General features: G+C 38.4%; 1 protein-coding gene across 5 annotated transcripts in view; it reads left to right on the top strand.

Moving 5' to 3' along the window:
• Fam135b (family with sequence similarity 135 member B) overlaps positions 1-23,907 on the top strand; it is a 322,410-nt gene that overhangs the window by 147,618 nt on the left and 150,885 nt on the right. For all 5 annotated transcript variants that reach the window (XM_010629616.2, XM_010629613.2, XM_010629612.2 and 2 more), the window contains exon 3: positions 23,778-23,857. In XM_010629616.2, the coding sequence (XP_010627918.1) occupies positions 23,778-23,857 (80 nt within the window). The remainder of the gene's footprint in view (positions 1-23,777; positions 23,858-23,907) is intronic.

Genomic DNA, 23,907 nt, shown 5'->3' with positions numbered 1-23,907 from the left:
CAGCCGGCACTGCCCTGACCCACTCAGCCAGAACTTGAAATTGAGACACCTTCGTTGCAGGTGAACTGAGAAACCCAAGACAAATGAGAAGGAAAAGGAGCCACCAGTGCCGTGTTGCAAGTAGTAAAAGCAATGGATTGAGCTTTATAGCAGAGAGAGAGAGAGAGAGAGAGAGAGAGGGGAGAAAGTCAGGGAGAGAGCGGGACGAGAGAGAAGAAGGAGGAGGAGGAGAAGAGAGAGGGAAGGAGAGGAGAGAGAAGGGAAGAGGAAGGGACTGGAGAAGGAGAGGGGAGTAAAGCGGGAGGAGTGGAGACCAGGGAGGGGGAAGAAGGCAGAGGAGAGGCAGACAGCGACAGTGAGACAGACGTTGGAGCGAGAATAAGCCCATCAACACGCTCTCACTAATCCCCCAGGTGAGGGGTATATGCATGTTCAGCGAGCATTTCTAGGTTCAGGTCAGCTGAGGTTTATCGAGCTGTTTCTGCATTCTTCTCTATGCATTTGAGGTTAGCCCTGTACTTCCTGTGTTCAATTCACTTAGTACCTACAAAGTGAGGTTCATCTGCTAAATGTCCCGACCCAGGGCTTTCCGCACTCAGCTCAGGGCTTTTCCAGAGCCGCAGTAATAATCACATTAGTATTAACCACTGCGGCCAAAGCACAGCAGCCTTGTGTAGTACGGTTCTTCATTTTCATTGTGCTTCCTCTTTTAATCTTCACAGCCCAGGTGAGAGGTGGTCCAGCCGGCAGCTCTCTGGTCTGAGCAGCCCCAGAGTTCTTCCCCTGCCTGGTTCTGGTTTCTCTCTGCAGCCAGAAGGAGTTCTGTGAAACCACTGGCCTCATACTGGATCCTTTAGTCCCCCCGCCCACTCGCTGTGGTTACAGTGCAATTCTCTCAGTCACGTGGAGCTAAGGGGATTTTGATGTTGCTGCTCTGCCGTGTGAACGGTCTTGTGGACGTAAAGATGTGATTGATGAGGAAATGGAAATTTTTTCCACAAACAAGGAAATCCCTTGACATTTCTAGAATGGCTTCGGGCACCTGTTAGTTTTCATATCAAAAGACAATTAAAAGAGACATGAGGGCTAAGAGGGGAAAGAAACCGGGTGTGTGACAGCTTTTTCTCTAAGGAGACACATTCCAGTCCAATAGGCTAAATCTGGTCAGGGGTAGTTGGCTTATGTGTCCATTTGTTCCTCTATTACCCATCTCTTCCCCCATCCGTCCACCCATCAAGCTATCCATCCACCCTCCCACCCACCCACCCATCTATGCATTCGTCCTCTCTCTTCTCTTCCACCTTCCCTTCCTTTCTTCCTTTTCCCCTCCCCTTCCTTCCCTTCCCTCTCTCTCCCTCTCCTTCTCCCCCTCCCTTACCTTTCCCTCTCCTCCCCTCCTCCCCCTCTCTCATCCTCAATGATCTATGTTGTTTACCCAAGTTCTGGGGGTGATGACACACAAGCTATGCAGCTATGTGTATGTGCATGAGTGTGTGTGCATGTGTGTGTTTGTGCGTGTGCATGTGTGTACGTGTATGTGACTCATTTAAGGAGGCAGAGTAGAAATGATATAGGATGCAAGAGAACTTTTTTTTTCTTAGTAGTAATAATGAAGGCTGAGGCAAAAGCTTAAACTCATAGACAAAATAAGAAAGAATAGAAAATAAAGAGGAATGTCATCTTGAGAAAAAGGAGAGGCAAAGGGGGCCTGATGCTGTTGGAGATCAGGATGGGCTGTTAACAAAGAAAAGGGCTAGTTGGCCATTTACATTCAGAGGTGGCCAGGGTGCTATAGAGTCTGCATTTTCATGGACCATGGTCAAAGCTTCTACAAGTCTTTTCTTTTCACTGCAAACATCTTGGCCTCTAGGGCTGGGCAGCCAGCATATCTCAGGAACCATTACATCCTTCCTATCAGGGCTTCCTTCTTGCACAGACATCCTGGTCTCAGAATGAAGATGGGTCACTGTAGTTGCTAAAGGAACACACAGGTTGTGGATAATAGAAACAAACACAAAACATGCTTTTAATAAGTAATACGTTAAGGAGTGGGAGGTTTTTTTTTTTTGTCTTCTGTCTCTCGGTGGTGATGCCTAATAATTTTATTCTTGCATGCAGTCTATTCTTTGAGGCACTGTGGCAAAGGCAGCCTGGTTCTAATGATACACTTGGGTCTGGAAATTGAAAGGTTTGGGAAAGTGAAGGATTACAAATGAACACATCTTGTGCTTTTAAGAGATCATCAGTCCTAATCTATGGCCTTTGGAGTGCACCTGCCCATTGGTGGTCTCTGACTATCTCAGAAAGTAACATTCTCCAAAAAGATGTCTGGGGCATCTGGCACATTCTCAATACAGATAGTGTGCATGGACTTTTCATATGTGAGTTCACTTATTTCTTAAAACAAACATATTAGTTAGGTGTTATTGTATCTCTTCGAGGAAACTAAGGCTCAGAGAGGAGATATGAACCCTAGTATGTCACATACGTGGTAGATGGTAGAGCCAGGATCTGGAGGCTTGTCTCCAAAGAGCACACCTCTGCATTGTAGTGCCATTTTCTCCACCATGACATTCTTCATAAGGACCATAATGGTCATAATAGTATCAATCCAGCTAATGATAGGTGAAGTCTAACTCCGGGCTGTGCTAAGATTTTCATATGGCACATCTATGTAAATAAACCCTATGATTTGGGTCTAATTGTTTATCTGAACGTTGTCAGTGAGAAAATGGTAGATCAGAAAAGTTAAGTAGTTTTCTTAAGGTTACATACCTGGGAAGCGATGAATATGGTGCTCAAAGATCTATTGGTTTCACAGCTGGTTCCCTTAACTACTCTTCTCACATTCTCCAAGGGTAGAGTAGGCCATCTACCTGTACATTAGCAGATGCTGAAGTAAGCGCTTGAGAATGGAATATCTATTTATATCTCCCCATTCCTCATCCTACGCTTGGCCAAACTCAGCTGACCCATACTCTTGACATGCACTGCAGGATGCACCTCTCAGTGTTTTCTCAAGCTGCTCCTCTACCTTAAATTCCTCCTCTTCCTGCCCATTCTTTAAAGAATGGGCCTAGGTGACAGGTAAGCTGCATCAGTATTAATTTATACTTGTAAAGCGGATCAAACTCTGAATAAGTCAGGTGAGCTCAAGTGTCAGAATTTGCAACATGCACAGAATTTCACTACAGAGCTTCTCCACGACAAGATCCCCATTGTCCCTGGGTCAAAGCCCACATTCCAACACGGAGGCTAACTGGGACATTGATACTCTTGCTTCTTGGAAATCAGCATTTTCTTAAGGTTATCATGAAAAGTGGTGACACCAAAGCATTGGTTTTTATCCATCCATTGTGTTGTTTTCACTGGTTTTGAGCTCTTGGCTCACACAGATATTCTTTGAAGGGCAAAGTGTGTTCCTGGTTTTGTACTACCTTTCAGTGACTTTAAGCTTTAAATTCACTTCTGACTTGGGCCAACTCAGCCTCTTGCTGAAGGCCTACCTCTCTCCTATTAGTCAGTCTTACCCTTTATGTCCCCCTCCTGAAGCCCTAGCACTTCCTATGATGAGAGTATTTGTGAAATTGGTTTTCTCTTCTTCTAGACTGTAAGCTGCTTGAGGGCAGGGACTGTTTTATCATTAATCCCCATGTCCTCATCTCTGTTTTGGTGCCTGATCTCTAACAGCTGTCCGTTTACAATTGACCATAAATGAGCAACAAGCATATGAATGATGTGCTTACAGCACCTGCAATATCTTGCACCGTTATGCTAACTGGTATGATCGTTTAATTTTTGGGCCTCCTTGTATTCATTTGAATCATCTCTGTCCCCCAGGGATTTTTCTATATTCTGCATGTTTGGACCCACATTGTAAGGATGTTTTTATATTTTTGAAGTTTCATAGCCACGAACTTGCATTCCAATTCTTCTGACAAACTGTCTATTACAAGATTTATTTTAGACTTCAATTCTTCATAGGAAGTTTGGATGAGGTAATGACCATCTTTCATGCTATCCAGGTAAATGCAACTATGAATATACAGGTTCACTTGCAGGAAGTGATGGTTTCCATATGTTTGCACTCATCATGGTGGTTATTACTGCTGTTTATGAGGTGTCTGAAAGTAACAATAGGATAACTCATGCACCTCCTTGTAGAACGATATCTTTCTATCGCTTATAAGATCTGTCCATATGTATTGGCATAACAGATTTTGGGTGATGGAAGGAGATTGGTAGTCCTAGGTCCTTGTACGGTCTAGGTCAATCTCTAAGGAACTTTGCCTCCCTTTCTTACTTTCTGTGCTTATTTCCCCTGAGCAAAAAATGAATGTCATGCATAGTGCTAGGTGTTCTATGTGTATTATCTCATTTGTTCCTCACAAAAATTGATTTTTAAGGTGAGAAAACCAATAATCAAAGACGTAAAATGAATCGCTCAAAGTCATGTACCATCAGTTAGGGACAAATCCATCATTTAACACAGTATCTGCCTGGGATCAAAGCCAGAGTGTGTGGGCTCCATGCTGTGCTTTCATTTCACACTTTTCATCCAGCTGCACCAAAGCTACACGAGCTATGTTCACTTCCCCACCCTTCCTGCACTCTGTCTGCTTGGAACCGCTGTGTATTCTGGTCTTGCCAATTAGAAAAATCCTCTCTCAGAGGCCCCTGTTGCAATGTGAAATTGCACGGCTGATTTTCTGGTCTGAGATCTTAAATTACCCGTGTCATTTCAAGCTGTGCAGGTTGCTTGCAGGCCTGCTTTCGCCCCAGCTCATTAATCAGTCATCACAAAGACGGAGAAAATCAAATGCTGCCTCACATCTAAAGGGAGGAGAAACAAAGTCTATGGGGCGAGCATCATGTGAGAGCATCTAAGAATGAAGGAGATTGCACTTTACCTGCAAATGGGGCTCTTCTGGGTGGTGCAGAGATGGTAAAATCCACTTCTGGAGAACAGCACTGGCACATGGTCACCCGTGCAAATTAGAGATCCTGTCTGGGTTGACACATAGAGTGGGAACAACAGGTCGTCTAGCGAGAAGCAGTGAAAATGGCAGAGGGAAGGTGCAGGCCTGGGAGGACTTTTCAGGTTTGCAGGAGCTTGGCAATCACTTATTTTTATATATAGTAACTCTGACTGAACTAGCTGTGCTGCTGACCCAAGCTCCTTAAGGAACCCGCTTTATGAAAACACATTTGTTTCTGAACATATTGGGCTTGGCGTGTGAGGATAACAATAGCAATAATAATAATAATACACCATTTATTGAAGCCCGGTTTTGCTTTACACATTTAGTTTGGCTTCTATATGAACTCAAGAAGGTGACTGCTATTGCTGATTTTAAAAAATTTAATATAGATGAGAAAAGGAAGTAAATGGTGAAGTTATGGCTATTTTGTTCAGACTTCCGAGGCTATAGGAGAAAAAGACACACATATAGTGGAGGCCATTCTCTCCCCCAGTCTATTGGAGAATTTTCCCAAGAGCCTAATTTGCATCGCTTTATTCATTGAGTTTTCTGACCAATCATTTGTTTTTCTGACCAATCATTTGTTTTTCCTGCAGGCTCAACAGTGGTTTTCTTACACATGTTCCAGACAGCCATTTATTTACTCTGTTTGGGTTTCCCATTTCTTTTGGTTAGAAGAATAGAGAGGTGATGGTGAGGAGGAATAGAGAGAAATGGTATGCAAATCAATGTTTAAAAACTGGTTCATACAAAATAGATTTGTAAGATGGGACAGTTTCCACGCTGCAAATTCTCCCGTCATAATCAGTTTCAAGATACCCACTGGAAGTGAAAGTACCTGAAACATAACTCAATCAACCCACCACTGCCTGGTGAGGAAAGACATTTAAAAATGTAATAACGTCATTAATGGGCTTCTGTAGAAGTTCGATTTGAAAACAATTTGAGTGAACAAATGTTTATTAAGTGCCAACAACTCAGGTTTCCTATTACCAGCTGTGATGTGGGTCATGTAACAACTTTTCTGAGTTTTTTTTTTTTTTCTCTTGTTGTTTATAATCAAAGGGAATTCATAGTCTCTAGGGAATCCTTCAGCTGTAACAAGAAACCCAGTGTCTAACGGAAGAAAATAATAGGAATATGTGCTCTGAAGTCAAAATGTCTGTGTTTGAATGTGGACCCTGATACCTTTTATATGTAAAATGGCATAATAGTAGTAATCAACTCAAAATCTAATGGCAAACATGATGTGAGCTGCAACATGCAAGTTGTGGACAATCAAACTAGCAAATACTTGGGACCAATACAAATAATAGCAATATTAGTAATAGCAGCAGCAGCAGCAACAGCAAGTGGTGAGGTGGGAGAAAGACAGCACTGGGAGAAGGACAGCATGTCACAAAGGCTCTGAGGGAGAAATAAGAAGAAAAAGCTTGAATTTGGGAGAGTTGTATAAAGAACATTTTTCTTAACCACTCTTCCATCAATGGATATATGTGCTGTTAACACGAGTACGTACATGTCCTTGTAATATGATGATTTTAATTCTTTAGAGAAGGTACCTAGAAGAGGGATAGCTGGGTCATGTGCATTGTCTATATTCAGTTCTCTGAGAAATCACCACACTGGTTTCTATAGTGCTTGGACTAGTGAACATTCTCACCAGCAATGTAGAAGGGTTCATTTTTCCCACATCCTCACCAGCATTTGTTATTATTAGATTTTGTGATGAGAGCCATTCTTTTTCGGGTAAGAGGGTATCTCAGTGTAGTTTTAACTTGCATTTCTCTGATGGCCAGCAGTGATTGGCTTTTCTTATATATTTACTGTCTTTTTCTGCTTCTTCTGAGAAGTACCTATTCATCCTGGTTTCCCATGTTTTGATTGGGTTATTTATTTGGGGGGAATCTAATGTTATTTTTAAAAATTCCTTATATATTCTGTATGTAGCTATGAAGCAAGATAAACTTGAGGCATTCATAGGTAAATGGATAAAGCTTGAGAACATAGTGTTTAGTAAAAAAAAAAGTCAGACATACAAGCCCAAACATTCAGGATTTCTCTTATATGAGAAACACAAATAAAGAACAAAATATGAGATAAATAAATAGGAAATAGGGAGCCAGGCAGGTGGCTACATGTCTGTAATCCAAGCACTTGGGAGGCTGAGGCAGGAGGATTGCCATCAGTTCAGGCCAGCCTGAACTACATAGGGTGGCCTTGTCTAAAAAGAAGTTCAGAAACCTCCCTAAACTACGAAGCCCATCATTTCCATAATATTTCAGTGTATATGGTAGTTGGTATAATTTATACTATGGTTTATCATAGTTCTTTGAAAAGGAGGGGTTACATTATTATCTTTCTTTTATGTAAGTCTTTTTTTATGTCTTATACTCTTAGCTACTGCTTTAAAAACAATGATACATATTAAAGCAACTATTGTTAATCTCTCATTATTTGATTATGAAGTTTTATTTTATTTTTCATAAAATAATAGAAAGTAAGCTGGTAGTTTGGACACAACTTTTAATGCTGATGAAAAGTAATATAGGTACATATTAAATTTAGATTTGGACCATGCCAGAGGCCTTGAAAGCTAAATTGAGTTTCCATTTTATAGGAGAAATACTGGGGACACCTTGGAGGCTTCAACCTTACTCTTTTTAACCTCTTTGCTACTTTATAAAGTGGATTTGATTTCATTAGGCAGCAGACGGTGTTATGTATACAAATTGGAAATTTCTGACTTTTAATTGCACTGTTTAAACTAAATATGATTTTCAATATGATTGTGTTTAGTTCTACCATCTTGCTATTTATTTTCCTTTCTCTTTCTTCTACTTCTTTTTAAGAATAATTTTATTTCATTTTATCTCATCGTTGGTGTATTTGTTATTTTTTGATTGGTTGAATCTCTTTTCTGTATTATACAAGGAAGTGCCATATTCTTGTCACCATCCCACCAGCCAAATATGTCACTTCACTGGACTTGCTCTGCGAGGGTCTCACAACGGAATGCTGCATTCCACCTCCTTCCTTTATACTCTGCTTCTCATATGTTTTATATCAACTTGTACTGTCACCTCACAATGCATTACTATTACTCTATCTTAAAATAATAAATGATTTCAAAAGGAATTAAAAAATTAAAAAAATTGCATTTACCACTTCTGTTGGCCTTCATTTTTCGGTTCAGGTCTATATTTCTGTCTGGCATTATTTTCCTATCCAGAGAACTTCATTCAATATTTCTAAACACTCTTAAAAACTGTGAGGTGTCCATACAGCTTTACAAGGCAGGCCTGATGATATCTTACTATAGCTTTCATTTATCTGAAAGAGTCTTTATATTTAAGTTATTTTCAGTAAGCATAGAATTCCTGGTAAAAGCCCCTTTCCTTCAGTGCCTAAATGGTTTGATCATTGTTTTCAGAACATGAGTTTCTAATGAGAATTCTACTGTCTTTCTCATCTTTATCCTTCTATATTTAAGGCATTCCCCAGACTGTTTGTGTCTTTTGTGGGGGTGTGCATGGGTATGTTTTAAACTTATATTTGCAATTAAAGTTTGGCCATTTAATGTAACATGTTCTAATTTTCTTTATGCATCTCCTAGTTGAACTTTATCAAGTTTTAGTATATATGAGTTTGTAATTTTCATCAAATTTGAGAAAATTTTTGGTTACCATTTATTCAAATAATTTTTGTTAGCTTTGCCACCCTCTCCTTGTCTCCTGGGACTCCAATTATACGTATGTTATGTTGCTTACCATTATCCCAAGGCTCACTGATGATTTTTCTCATTTATTGTAATCTTTTTTTTCCTCTTTCTCTCTGTGCTTCATTTTAGATAATATTTATTTGTAAAGATAGGATTTTCTATAAAGATCTTTTCATTCACACTATCTGGTATGCTACTAATACCATCTGGTATGTTTTAAAATTTCAATCATTGTATTTACCATCTCTTGAAGTTCAACTCAGGCTTTTTTTATATTATAGCATTTATTTTCTGCTCATCCTGGTTAAAGTTACCTTTGCCACTTTACTATCTTGGATATATAGAGAATATTTAGAATATTTTCTTTTGATAGTGCTAGGGAGGAAGCCCAAACTCTAGAATAATTCTTTTACCATTTTTTCTGAAAATTTTATTATCTCCATTATTTCTATCTCTCATCAATTTTTATGCTACTTTTGATTCATATTTGTATGTTTCTTTGCTAACTAGTAATTATTTTTAATGGAATACCAGTAATATGAATTTTGTTTTTGTGTGATGGGATTTTTGTAATCCTAGTATTACTGTGTTTTCTACTATGATAAAATTGTTATTTGAAGTCATTTTGAGACTTATCTTTAAGCTTTGTTAAGTTTACAAGTGGCTCTTAAAGCCTGCTAACTTGGTCTCACCTCTGACATAGCACTTTCTGAACACTATGTCCTGTGCCATATAAATTGGCAGTTTTGTTTTTCCAATACAAAGTGTCCCCAGCCCTGTGTGAGCTGAAGGGACAGTTCTGTCTGCTCCTTGTTTCTCCTCATCTAACTCTCCCAATCTCCGCCGCCCCCAACCCAGTCCTGGTAGCTTTCTCATATAGATGTAAGACTTCATACAGCCCTACTCTCCAGGGATGATCTGCAGGTATACAGGTACTTCTCCCTTGTGCTTTACCCTTCTGGCCTCTTGTCCTACAAATCCCAGACACCTTTGCATCTTTGAACTAAAATCTTTTCTCCTCACCCCAGTGAATTCCACTCCGTATGGCATCCAGGTCCCTGTGATATACCCAGGAAACTCTTTAATCATTGAAGTGGGACAGTGTTTGTCCTCACTACAATCATTCCTGTCTCTTAGCGATGGCAATCCTGTTCTGCCTAGTATCTTAAGTCTCCTTTCTCATACATTTTGTCCAGAACTTTTCATTGTTTAAGGTGGACAGAAGTAAGTCTTAGCTTCTTTTCCTGCATGATTACCCAACTCAAAAATCTCTGGGAGGGTGCAAAGTAGGTGTGGCTTGTAGAAGTGTAGTGCGCTTATGAACAGTCTTTTTCAAGTAAATTAGAAATACAGAATGGGAGAGAATGGGTAGGTAGCCGTTATAAGAGTAAAGCAAGGAGAATTAAAGGCTTAATGAAATGCTTACAGCAAAATAAGACCTCCTTCACCAATAACCAAGAGGTTTTAAAACTGGTTGCACAGCACAGAAAATACCTAGACACTTAAAAAACTGGATTCTAAGAAGCCCACTAACTGGCTGAATCACTTTGGAAAAAATGTCTCCATTATTTTGCCTTTCAGCTCCCTTACAGATAAAACCAGGACTTTTAATTTGTTACTCCTCCTCTTCACAATAGGTTGTGTACTATACAGTGATTAAAAGCACACATTGGAAAAACTAGATTTTTTAGATTTCTGTGTCAGTTGTACAATTTACAAGTTGTAGATTATGGGTAAATTGCTTACTCTCTATTAATCATATGTAATTTCTTAAAAATGGACATTATAATAGTTTCCACTACCCAGAGTGACTGATGATTATATGAGATGATCTATGAATTGCCTTGACACAGCACTTGGAACACAGCATTAGGTAACAAAGTTGTGGTTCTTAACTGTTCCGTTCATTCTGAGTTTCTACAGTATTGGGAATTCAAGAAAAATAGTAGTTGATATTTCTTAGCATTTCATTGGCCAGAAGAGAGATGAAAAGATTGAAATAATGGTACAGGTTGCAACTAGTTTCTAGGGACACAAGGGTTTACTATTTCATTTAAACCTTATTTCCCTCAAATTAAACACACAGCTGATAAATGCAGAGATTTAAGCAAGGAGTGCCTTACTCTCAGGAGAAGCGTTGGCTCCAAACCGTGTTGGGAAAAGCCAGTAAGTTTGCTTCAGCCACACGAGGAAAGCTTTTCTTTTCCATTAAGTATCTTTAAACCACAGTGAACAAAAGTCTGCTTTATTTACACAGAAAATCCCTATCTAGAATCTTAGATTTTATGGCTCTTATGCAAGGAAAAGCTAAGTTTCCCACCGCTAGAAAAAAAGAAAGGGAAGTCAGACTACCTGTGTCATGTCTTCTGACTTTTCACCTACACAAAATGTGGCCCAACCAGGGCCAGACTCAGAGTCCATCAGTGAGGAGTGAGATGGGCTTTGCATAATCAGACACCTGGCTAACCCTTAAATCCACAAGATGCCACAAGAAATCCAGAAATAAGACAACTGATTGTTACCGAGGACCCCGAGGACACAGACCTCCTTCTGTCTTTCTGTCCTACACCATCCTCAGCACATGGCTGTCATTCTCATGGCTGAAATGAAGTCACTTTAGTATCCTCTCTTCTACTCTCCATATCAAGTCAGAAGACACATTCAGAGAAGGTGCAAACAGCTCAGCAGTCATGAAACCATTTTCTCCATCTGGTAATGCATGTGTTTACCGCATTGTCCAAAAGGTGATCATATGCTTTCTCCTACGTACCAGAGAATCAGGTAAGTATTTTTAAGTAAACATCGCTTTCCCTGTGACACCTGGTTTTGCTTTGTAAGAAAAGAAAGGCTGAATTGCTTCTTGGCCTTTTGGCTAAGATCAAGTGAAGAAAATAAAGAATGATGGGTAGGGATCAAATGATTCACAGCATGAGCCACACAGAACTGTCAAGATCAACAAGGAGAGGGAAGCTGAGGACCAAAGAGGGCCACTGCCATAGCCATTCATGGAGTCAGGATGATTTCTTCATTTTTATGATTTGACTATATTAAAGTATTCAGAAAAGTTCTGCTGAAATGCTAGAGTGGCCTTTCCTAAAAAAATATCTGTATGATTTGTTGTCAATAAGGTCCAAAAGAAAGCTTTGAGGTCCCACAGTAGGGGGTGGAGACGGTCAGGAGAGATGGGTCAGTCTTGGGAGTGTACACTCAGGGTCTTCGCTAAGCCTTTTCCTATACCACAGTGGGGTCTGCTACGCGAGGCTGGGATTCTAGGCAGTGCCTTATTCCTGCTAGGAGAGGGACCAGCAGGGACAACATGTTGCCTCCTTAGCTTAGACATAAGCAGACAGTACTTTTTGATAAGGGTGGAGGTATGTGAATGTATGTTTGTTATGCCTGACCAGTAGAGCAATTTTAGCATCACTCTTGTGATTTAAAAATTTTTATGCAGTTTCCCTACCCTGGTTTATCATTAGATCTTAGGCCATTACATTTTCATTTCAAGGAAGGAAAGTCACTGACTGCAAGGTTACAGGTTCTTCCCTGATATTTTGTTGTTGAGGCGAGACCACCACCACCTGTGTTTCGTACAGGCTTTTCAGAGCCCACTTGAGAAACCTTTTTGTGTGGAGCATTTTGAGGCTTGAACTTTTAGGGGCAAAAGTATAGCAGAGTGCATCCTTCCTCAATAGGAGGAAGCTCAATTCATGTTCTGGTCTTTTACTCATTTACCAAGTAAGTGTTCTTATGTTGTTAGGGAGGGGAGCAGAAGCTGCTTTGAGCATCAAATAAGAAACGTACACAAATAGGAACATGTTTCATGGGTGGTTGTTATACTGGCTGCCATTTACTGCATCTCTGATGCTCAAAGTTGTGTCTTTGTTCTTTAAAAATAAAGTTTGCTTGCACATTCATTTTCAACATTTGCCTATAAGAAATCTGGTTCTTTGTAAGACTGGGTTCTTGGGAAATTGAACCTATGCTTGTCTGACTCTAAAATTCCTTCCTCTGTCCCTTCTGGACCGGACTCAGGTGTGAAATCACCATGCTCACTCTTTCCAGTGACTTTTGCTGAAACTCATAGTGTGCTCAGCCTTCCGGTCACCCCTGAGGCACTAGCAAAGAGACGTTTTTTCTGCTCATGGGGACCTTGACAACTGGATGAAAAGACAGAAGGGGAGGGGAGTAATTCCATTATCATGGGGTGAGAATAAAGTGAAACGCCCAAGCTGCCCATAGGAGGGCACCTGCCCACTTCTATCATCATAGAAAACACTCATTTAATCTCAATATTTTCCGGACACTGTGAGCACTTTTTATATTTTAATCATCATAACAGCAGTATGAGGTGCATTACTATAATTACTGCTCCCATCTATAAATGAGGAAACAGAATGGAGGGCTATTACATGATTTGACTCAGGGCATGCAGCCTGCACCAGAGTTTCAGAGGTGACCCTGGCAATCACAGTTCTCTAGTGCCTCCAAACTCAGAGAGAGCGAGGCTTCTTTTGAGCCACATACATGCGGCAGTGTGAGAGCAGAGCATGTTCATCCTGAGAGGGCCGCTCTGTAAGATCGAGTGCCGAGTGCCATGGCCATCTCTGTGACTGACCTACGCACAGCATCACCTCCTACCCCAGTTTCATCTAGGTGTGTGTTGGAGGGTAGATCGGAACTGCAGCTAAGGGAGGTGCCTGCTTCACTCATGTCTTAAGCAGTAGCAGCCCAGACACTGCGTCTTGAGTGAATTATAGGGTTGGACACCATACATTGCCCGTGGTTCACATGAACTGTGCTGTTCATGCTTCACAGCGATTCCATAAGGTTTGTGCAAGTACCGGTTTCCTCACCATGAGGAAAGAGGCTTAGCAAAAATATTACCACCTTACATTTGCCTCCTTGGCCTTGGCCCTGGAGTTACCAGCTCCAGTATATCAGTTTATGACCTTCTATGACAGTGATTTGTATTTCAGGTCATGTCAAATGTCCCTGAGTCAGAGGGGTTGTTTCAGAATACACTGAAATGAAAGTGATGATTATAGAATGTCACAGACCTCTATATTCTCACTAGGGGATGTTCTAGTTTTATGACAATCACAAGTGGATTCTGCGTCACTCTCAGAGTTGTGGGTGTTAGGATAGGATTGTATAGTCTTGGAGATCATTGTTTGATGTGTTATTGGAATATTCATTCATTCATTCATTCATTCATTCATTCCTCTAGCATTTATTGAATGGCAGCCATGTTCCAGTACTATGTGAGCTGGCAGAAATACAGAGGAGAAAAGGGCATGGTTTATATCTGTCAACAGCAGCTGGGAGTGAAATTTTCTATAATCAGCTAAAAACTGATATATACTGGAAGCTATTCTTTCTTTAGTACAGATTTAAGGATCTAAGGAATAAAAAAAAAAGTAGCATTTCTACTCTCAAGGGGCTTTTGAGGAACAGAAGGAAATATTGATGTAACAAGGACACTAGAGAGCTAGTGACCAGAGAAAGAGTGTACCTGGGATCCAGGTGGTTTAAAAAAATGATGAGAAATGAGAGTTATGAAGTTTAAAGTCTCGGGCTTCACTTTCCATAAAATAAACTTAGTTTTAGTCAAATGATCCAGCTCTTTAGTCTCTAAAATTTATATCACAAGTATGTTAGCATTCTGTCACTGTGACAAATGCCTGAGATAAATCAACTTAGAGAGGGGAAAGGTTTGTTTTGAAGGTTTCAATCCATTTACTTGGCATGGTACAACAGTGCATCATGGTGAGCCTGTGCAGCAGAATATTAGTTACCTCATGGCAGCCAAGAAGTAAGGAGAGGGAGGAACTGGGGTCCTAATGTTCCCCACAAGGGCACCTCTCAAGGACCTAGCTTCTTTGTGGTAGGCTCCACTTCCTAATGGTTTCCCTACCTCTCAACAGTGCCACCAGCTGGTGAGTAACACTTCAACACATGGCCTTTGTTGGCTGTTCAAGATACAAACTATAGTAAATATGACACTATGGACGAATTATATAAACTCCCAGAGTCATGGCTTGTGATAATCATTCCCGCTAATTTTGTCTCCATGCATTTGTTTGCTATGTTGGCTGTAACAAATTTCCACAATCACATTGCCTTCAACAGCAGAAGTTTATTATCTTAGAATTCTAGAGGCTAGAAAACCGATGTGTGTTTTGTTGAGTTCAGGATGTTGAACAGTTGCACAGCTCTGTGGAGGCTCGAGAGAACCTGTTTCCTGGACATTCAAGTCTCTGGGTGTTGCTGCATCCCTTGGCTGGTGGCCTATTCAGACTGAAAGACATGCAATGTCTGATGGGAGTTTTTCTCACATGACATTGGTGTTGCTCTTGCTTTACATCCTCCTTCTCCTTATGAGGACTCTTGTGATTGCCCTGGGTTCAACCCAGTGATTCAGGATCATTTCACTTGCATCTGTTAAACGGCTTTTATTCCATCTGCATCCTTAATAATTATCTTTTACCTAAAGTATTCACCTGTTTTGGTTTAGAATTAGATATTTTGTGGGAAGGAATTATCATGCTTGCCCCATTATGGAAAGGCGTAATTCAGTGCCACTCTTGTGGATAGAATTCAATAAAAAGATTGCATTATTATTTCCAAAATGGAGTCCTGTGCAAATGTTGACAGCTCAGCCATATTGGTTGAAATTTTCTACATTCTGACCTTGGCTCTTCTGTTCATGCCCACTGAAATTCTTCACCCCAGCTTCTCTCACTGGGTGCTCATTCTGCACAGACTTGTGGCAAATGATCCTTTCTTCATGGCTTCGCTTTTGAAAGATCATGGCTAGAAAGAAGTAGCTCTCAGATGGTTAATATTTGCCTATATTACTTAGGACAACTGAGTGTGGACAAATCTCTTCTCTCTAGAGGTTAATTTTCCCTTTAATATAAAATTATGATAAATGTATCAAGTATATCCTGCAGAGATCAAATGATATATCCATGTTATATATGAATGTATAGTTTATGAATTTATGACCTGGCACAAGCATTATGTGAAACAAAAAGGAATTGCTAATGTAGTTTAATATTTTTTTTTAATCAGAACAGGGTCCAAATGATTCAACCTTACTGAAACTTATATCTGTCAACTTCAGCCTATAAAGCAAGTTGAGTTCAAAATGATGATTAGTACTGAAAGTGAAATTTAGTAGGATCAAGAGGTTTTAAGCAGCAAGAATTCAGGCTAGCTAATTTTTTATAATATAGTTTTATTAGTACCTATTAGTTTTACAAAATATTAGGTTTCAATATGGCATTTTCATACATGCATATAACCTTTAGAGCACATTCATCCCTCTTCTACTTCCTCCCTTTGTTCCCCTTCCTCTTATTCAATAGTAGTATTCTTTCTAATAATAATGACCCTTTTGATTTTATATATATGTGTGTGTGTGTTTGTATATATACATATATATATATGTGTGTGTGTGTATATATATATATGTGTGTGTATGTATGTATGTATATATGTTGTGTTATTCACTTTATCTATTCATTCTTTGATGGGTATCTAGACTAGTTCCATACGTTGGCTACTTTGAATTGTGCCTCAGTGAGCATGGATATGCAGGTAACCCTAAAGTGTGCTGCCTTTCATTCCCTTGTTATATAACAAAGTGTGGCATTCCCGGGTGATAGGATAGTTCTGTTTTTGGATTGAGATGATCTTTCACAGTGATTTCCACAGTCACTATATTTGTTTACATCCCACTAGCAGAGCAGAAAGTTCCCTATTCCCAACATCTTTGTCAGTGTGCATTGACTGATTTTACTTAGTGGAAGTCATTCTGACTGGGGTGAGATAGAATATTAACATAATTTTGATTTTCTGTTCCCTCATGGATAAGAACACTTTTTCACACACTTATTGGCTATTATTATTATTATTATTATTATTATTATTATTAATTGGTATTGGGGATCAAACTCAGGACCTTGTGCTTGAGAGGCAGGTGGCAGTACCACTGAGCTATATCCCTGTCCCCATACTTCTTTTGAGAAAAGTATGTGTTCAATTTCTTTGCCCACTTATAAATTGGGATACTTGGTTATTTTAATGTTGAGTTTTAAATTTCTTTATGTATTTTGTATACTAATCCTCCATCAAAACAGTAGCTGACAAAGACTTTCCTCCCAATCTATATAATATTTCTTCACTCTGTTGGTTGTTTCCTTTGCTGTGCAGAAGTGTAAATTTTATGCAACACCACTTTCTGATTCTCGATATTATTTTTGTGCTATTTGAAACTTTATTTGCTGTGCCAATGTTTTCAAGTGTTTCTCCTGTATTTTCTTCTAGCAGTTTCAAACTTTCAGTACCTATACCTAGAGTTTTCATCTATTTTAAATTAATTTTTTATAGAGTGAGTAATATCTAATTTCAATTTTCTAACAACATCTTTTGTTAAAATGTCTGTCTTTTCTCCAAACTATGTTTTTGTCTCTTTTGGAAAGAATCAGATGATTGTTATTGCATGAGTTTGTTTCTGTGTCCTTTATTCCATTCTTGAACATGTCTGTTTTTGTTCCAGTACCATGCTGTTTTTGTTACTATGGCTTTGTAGTGTAATTTAAAATCAAATACTGTGATATCACTTACATTGCTATTTTGCTCGTAATTGCTTTGTCTATTCTGGATGTTTTATTTTTCTGTAGGAAATTCAGGATTAAGTTTTATAATTCTGTGAATAAGTTATTGGAATTTGGTGAGGATTGCATTGATTCTGTATATTTTTTCAGTAATACAGCTATTTTAATAATATTAGTTCTGCTGATCCATGAAAGTGGGAGGACTTTTCATTTTCTAATATTTTCAGTTACTTTATTAGATGTTACATAATTTTCATTGTAGAGGTCTTTCCATTAGGATGATTTTAATTTTATTTTATTTTTGGTACTATTGTGAATAAAATTGTTTTCCAGCTTTCTTTCTCAGCTAACCCATTACTCATGCATATAAAGGCTATCAATTTTTCAAAGTTGGTTTTGTATCCTGCTACTTTGCTGAATTTTCTTATCAAGTATCAGAAGTCTTTTAGTGGATTCTTTAAGGTCTTTTAAACACAGCATTATCTTGTCTGTAAATTAGGATAATTTAACTTCTTCCTTTCCTGTTTGTATGGCTCTTACTACTTTCTCTTGCATAATTGTTCTGCCTAAAATTTCAAGTAATTGACAACATTGTGTCACTTCTTATTTTAAAGGAAATGCTTTCAGTTTTTCCCACTCAGTATGATGCTAGGTGTGAGTTTGTCACATATAGCTTTTGTTATGTTGAGCTGAGATCTTTCTGTGTGAAGTTTATTCAGGGCTTTAATCATGAAAGGACATTAAATTTTATTGAAGGTTTTTTCCATGTCAATTGAGAGGCTGTGTTGCTCCATTCAGTTTACAAGTATTTTATGAAGGATTTTGCATCTGTGCTCATCAAAGGTATCGGACTATAGCTTTCTGTTGTATCTTTATTAAATTTTGGTATCAGGGTAATATTGGCTTCATAGAGTTAGTTTGAAAGTATTCCTTCCTTTTCTATTTCATAGGATAGTTTGGGGAACATTGGCATTAGTTTTTATTTAAAGGTCTGGTAAATTTCAGCAGTAAATCAATCTGGTCCTGGGCTTTTTGTTGGGACTGTTTGTTTATTACTGTTTCAATCTCATTGCTCACTTTTGAGCTATTCAGTTTCTTTATTTAGGTTTATTGATCTATTTTGTTCAATTTAGATAGGTCATATGTGCCTAGAAATTTCTTAATTCTTACAGATTCCCAAATTTATTGGAATATAGTTTTCAAAATAGCCCCTAATTGTCTTCTGGATTACAATGGGGTCTATTATATTTCTTTTTGTCAATCACTTATGTGCTTTCTATAGTGTTTCTTTAATTTTCCTGTTTCAAGAATGCTGTTTAAATAAATCCATCCACCTTTTGAAATAGACTTTTTTTTTTTTTTTTGCTTAGCATAACTGGAGATTCATCCAGGTTTTCCAGTGCATGAGTTGTTCATCCTTGTTTATTGTTGATTAGTGTTACGCAGGTTAATTACTCACCCACAGACATCTGGGTTGTTTCAGCTTTGAGGTATTGTGGGTAAAACTGCTGCAGGCATTCTAGGCGAGCTTTTACATAAGGGAATTTTCATTCCACTCATAAAAGTGCCCAGACTGGAGTTTTGTGGTTGTACAACAGGTGTATATTTAACTTTTAAAGAAATACCAAACATTTTCCACAGAGGTTGTTCCATTTTTCATTTCCACCAATAAGGTATGAGTGTTTCAGTTTGTGTAAAAGCCAGCTTTGGATGTTGTCATTATTTTTCATTTTACCAATTTTGATAGGTGTGTGATTATACCTCATCATGCTTGTAATTGTATTTGGCTGAGATCAAGCACTCAAGTGTCTTTTTTAAAAGAATGTATTTTGTTTTGTGTATTTACAGTGTACATGATACTTTGATATACACATACATAATGAAATGTTTACTTCAGGGAAGCAAAATAGCATATTCATCACCTTCTTAGTTACTCTTTTTACTTTCATTTATTCTGGTATGCACAACTAAAATCTCTCTTGACAAGCTTTCAATATGCAATAATATTATCTATTATCTTACCAGCTGTACATTTCTCATTCTTTATAATCACAAGTATAAATCTTTTGATGTGCATGTTCCCTCTTCATCCCTTCCTCTCTTCTAGTAATCACTGCACTACTCTCTATTTCTGTATATTTGACTTTTTAAATGTTCCACAGATAAGTAAGACAAATGTAATATTTTCATTTGCTTCTGTCTTACTTCACTTCATGTAATGACCTTCAGGTTTGTTCATGTTATGAACAGAAATATCTCATTTTCCAAAGGCTGACCACTCCAATAAATACATCTTCAGTGTCTGTTTATCTGTTTATAAATTATCTATCTGTCCATCTCCCACAGTTTTTTCTCCCACCCATCCAGACCATGACCACTTACCGGCTCCATACCCTGTCTATAATGAAGAATGCTTTTAGGAACATGGGAGTTGAGATAACTGCATGCTTTGCTTATTTCATTTCATGCTGTGTATACCAGCAAAGAAATTGCTGGGTTGGATGGTAGCTCTATTCTTGCTTTTGTGAGGAGTCTCCGTACTGTTTTATATAACAGTTATAGCAATTTACGTTTCCGCCATCAGTGTACAAGGGTTCTCTCTTCTCACACCTTTCCCAGTACTTGTCAATGCTTGCCTTTTTCATTTTCTTCCATCTGTAGTTTGCTTTTCATTTCATTGCTTCCTTTGCTGTGTAGAAACTTTTAAATTTGATGCATTTCCTCTTGTTTGTTTGTTTGTTTTTGCCTGTGCTTTTGGTGTCATATACAAAAAATCATTCCCAGTACCAGTGTCAAAGGGATTGCCTGTGTCTTTTCTTGTAGAAGTTTCAGGACTTGCATTTGAGTCTTAAGCATATTTTGAGTTACTTTTTGTAAATGGTAGTGGGTAGGTGTACAAATTTATTATTTTTCATGAAGATATCTAGTTCTCCTGAAACTATTTATTGATGAGACTTTCATTTCCCCAGTTTGTATTCTTGATGTTCTTGGAATACATTAGTTGACTCTATATTCATGGGTTTATTTATGGGCTTTCTATTCTGCTCCTTTGCTCTATGTCTATTTGTATGTCCATACCATGCAGTCTTGATTATGAGTAACTTTGTAATATAATTTGAAAATAGGAAATCTGATGCCTGCAGTTTTGTTTTATATGAAGATCATTTTACTCACTTAGTACATTTTGTTATTTTGTATGTATGCATATTATTTTCTGTATGTTAATGAAATATATCATCAGAATTTTGACTAGGACTGCACTGTATCTCTCTGTGTTGCTTTGGTTAATATGATTGTATGAACATATTTCCATAGATATATTTGCCCGCATGAATACACAGGTGAAATATCTCTTCAGGTGTTTTTTTCAGTGTAGCTGTTTTACATAAACCCATGATGAATTAAGAAATAATGAGGAGCCAGTGATTTAGCTCAGTGGCATTGCATCTGGCTTATAAGTGCAAGGCCCTGAGTTCCATTCTTGGTACCAAGAAAGAAAGAAAGAGAGAGAGAGAGAGAGAGAGAGAGAGAGAGAGAGAGAGAGAGAGAGAAAATAAAGAGCCATTGATCCTAGGTGACATACAGGGTTTTTCTTTTGCTTGTGTGAGCTTTTGGTCACATTTTCCTCAACTGATCAATATATAACTTTACTTTATGTGTGCTTCTGTTTAAGGATACTTTACTTAACATATATTGTGAATTCATTAGCAATATGCTTAGCCAACGGCAGCCTAGGTGATACTGAATAAAGCTTATCTAACGTGCATACTCTTTCTATAAGTCAATCTGTAGCCATCCTAGACTGAGGGACATGAATCAGTACTTCACCCCTACCCTGAAGGGTTAAGTGAGAAAATCATGGACAAAATGTACATACACACAAAAAATCATGACACAAAACTATAAAAAGGAAACTTGTTTGCAATATTGTTAACCTTGGGTGAGGAGCTGTGTGTCAGATGGTTGAGTAATTTGGCCACTGTGCTCATATCTGAATGACCATAGTATCATATTTAGGGCTAACAAATAGGAAAATCCATAAATATGGTGCATACCATTGGTAGTGAAATTGTGGCACATATAGTATTTCTCTTTCTATTAAGACAAGAGGTGTTAATGTATGAGTTTTTTTCTCAACTAAAACCTCAGTATTGAGGTTTAATTGCAGTGTCGGTACTTTGTGATAAATAAATAGGTTTTGGGTTGCAGTTTGGGCACTTGGTATCTAAAAGGTTGACCATCACTGATACACAGATTCCACATGTCAACTGAGTGTGATTCACAAATATCTTCTGCAGCACTATAGCTTGCCTTTTAATGTTCTTAGTTTGTTCATAGAACAAAAGTGTTTACTTTTAGTGAAATCAAATTTGTAAATATTTTGTTTTCTGCTTTATGCTTTTGATATCAAGTCTAGCAACTCTGCTTAACTCTATAATTAAAATATTTTTAGAACTTTTCTATTTTTTCTAAAAATATTATAGTTTTATATTTTCCCTGAAGTCATTTGATGTAGTTTGTATATAAGGTGTGACATTAAATTAGCAGTTCATTTTTTGACATTGTTTTTATGTATGTCCAGTTGCTTCAAAATTGGCATTGAACAGGAGGTTTTTCTTTCACTGAATTGCTTTTGTGCCTTTTTTCAAATATCACCTGGGCATATTTATGTTCTTGTTGGTACTGGGTAAAGGGTAGACATTTCCATTTCTCATGTGATTGCCACTTAAGCCAGAGTAGGTGGGATTCTTGCTATTCTCTGTGTAGGATAAAAGTCTGACTCCAACTGGAGACGTTTTCTGGGTGGGCTATGGGGTGAAGAAGGCTGGCCTTCATGGAGCCTTCCAGTAGTGGACCTCTAGACTTTTTAGTTGGCCTTCGGTGGTGGGTGGGGTTGTGATTACCTTTTTTTCTGCGTTGCTTGCCTGTGGTAGATAGGTATAGACATGTTTTCTGTCTTGCTCACTGTCTTCCTGATTCTTTGGGTTGGGGATAGGCTTTTGGGCTAGGGCATTTTTTTGTAGGTGACTTTTTTTTTCTTTTAAATTGAATTTATTGGTACATTCTAGGTAGTACAGTTACATTCATTACTGGGATCTTGTACCTTTACATGCCAGGTCTTGGTTCTCATTTTTTCCCCTGTAGGTGACTTTTAATGTTTGCTTGTTCACTACTCCAATATCCAGTCTGGGACTCAAGAGGCAAGAATAAAAAGCAGAGGACTGACTACCATTGTTTTTCATGTGTACTAAGGTTCCTAGCCTGTCTTTCTTCTCCATCTTTGAGGATCTCCTTTTGGTTTCCTTCTTCAGTTGAGAGATTTCTTTTTCTTTTCCTTGGTGGGAAGATTCGGGAAAGCTATCATAGTTCATTTGCTGGGAAGCAAAATTCATTGCAGGTAGGTAAACTTTTAAAAAAATGTTTGCAGTTTACAGATACAGAGATTGTTTGGAAAAGTTACACAAAAGTGAAAGATATACATCTCAAAGTTTCACAAAAAGTACATCCATGTATTCTGCTCTGTTCATGACATGCACACCCAAACATACATAAGACCTCAGGCAGAAGTGCTCCAGTATTCACAGTGCCACTGTGCTGGGAGAGGGGAGACAATCACGCTCTGAGCTCAGTGAGCCATGGCACATGAAGTGTTCATCTGCTTTTCTTTTACTTCACTTTGCTTTATTTACATTCCTCTTTACAGTGAGTTTCAAGTAAGTGGAAGGAGAGAACACTTATGATGCCAGAGATGATCTCAAGAACATACAAATAGAAAGGTCATAAGTTGCAAAGCACAGAATTCTACAAGTTATATCTGTACACAGGGGGCACATGCAGGTTCACTGACAGCATGTGAGCCTATGTCCTATCTTGAAATGATGGAATTTGGTGTACTAATAAAACATTTTTAAAAGCAAGAAAAGAAAGATAAATACACTATAAAAAGTGTTTGACAATACCCTCAGAAATAATTCAGCTGCTATATATCTTAAAGAAGGTGTGTGTGTGTGTGTGTGTGTGTGTGTGTGTGTGTTGTGTGTGTGTGCTACTGTATGAAAGCAACTCAGTCTATATATGAATTTTCCACCATGGGTTATGACACCTATTTCCTTGTAAAAGTGAAATTCCCTCACTAAAGAAAAACCACACTCATCAATGTAACTGTGTCCCATATATTGTTACCTTATTTTCACTACTTCCTGGTTCAGTCTTGTATGCTTTCAAACGAACTCAACTTCCTGCCTCCAGCTATGCCCCATCCTTTCCCCACTGCATCTCTGCTACTAAAAATCTTTTCTCTTTTTTTGCCAGAGAAACTTCACATGTGCCTTTCTGTATGCCACCTAGAAACTTCCTGGTTTCCTGCAGCTTTCCAGATTAAGTCTAGATATTTTTAGAAGTTGGCACAAAGAAGTCAGATCTTCAGCCATCTGTCTTCTGCTCTCTTCTTAGGTATTACCAGATCCGAATGACCTTGAAAGTGTCCTCCAGGATCCCACACAGAGTGAGTGCTTCCATCGTTGGGCAGACAGGTGAGTAGAAAAATGCAGTGGGCTCTTGTCTCAGCAGCGAACCTTTATTT

This window comes from Fukomys damarensis, unplaced genomic scaffold (genome assembly GCF_012274545.1).
Source record: "Fukomys damarensis isolate Sample0158 unplaced genomic scaffold, DMR_v1.0_HiC HiC_scaffold_5, whole genome shotgun sequence".
NCBI lineage: Eukaryota > Metazoa > Chordata > Mammalia > Rodentia > Bathyergidae > Fukomys > Fukomys damarensis.
The sequence above is the reverse complement of the archived record's forward strand: the minus strand, read 5'-3'. Positions and strand labels throughout refer to the sequence as shown.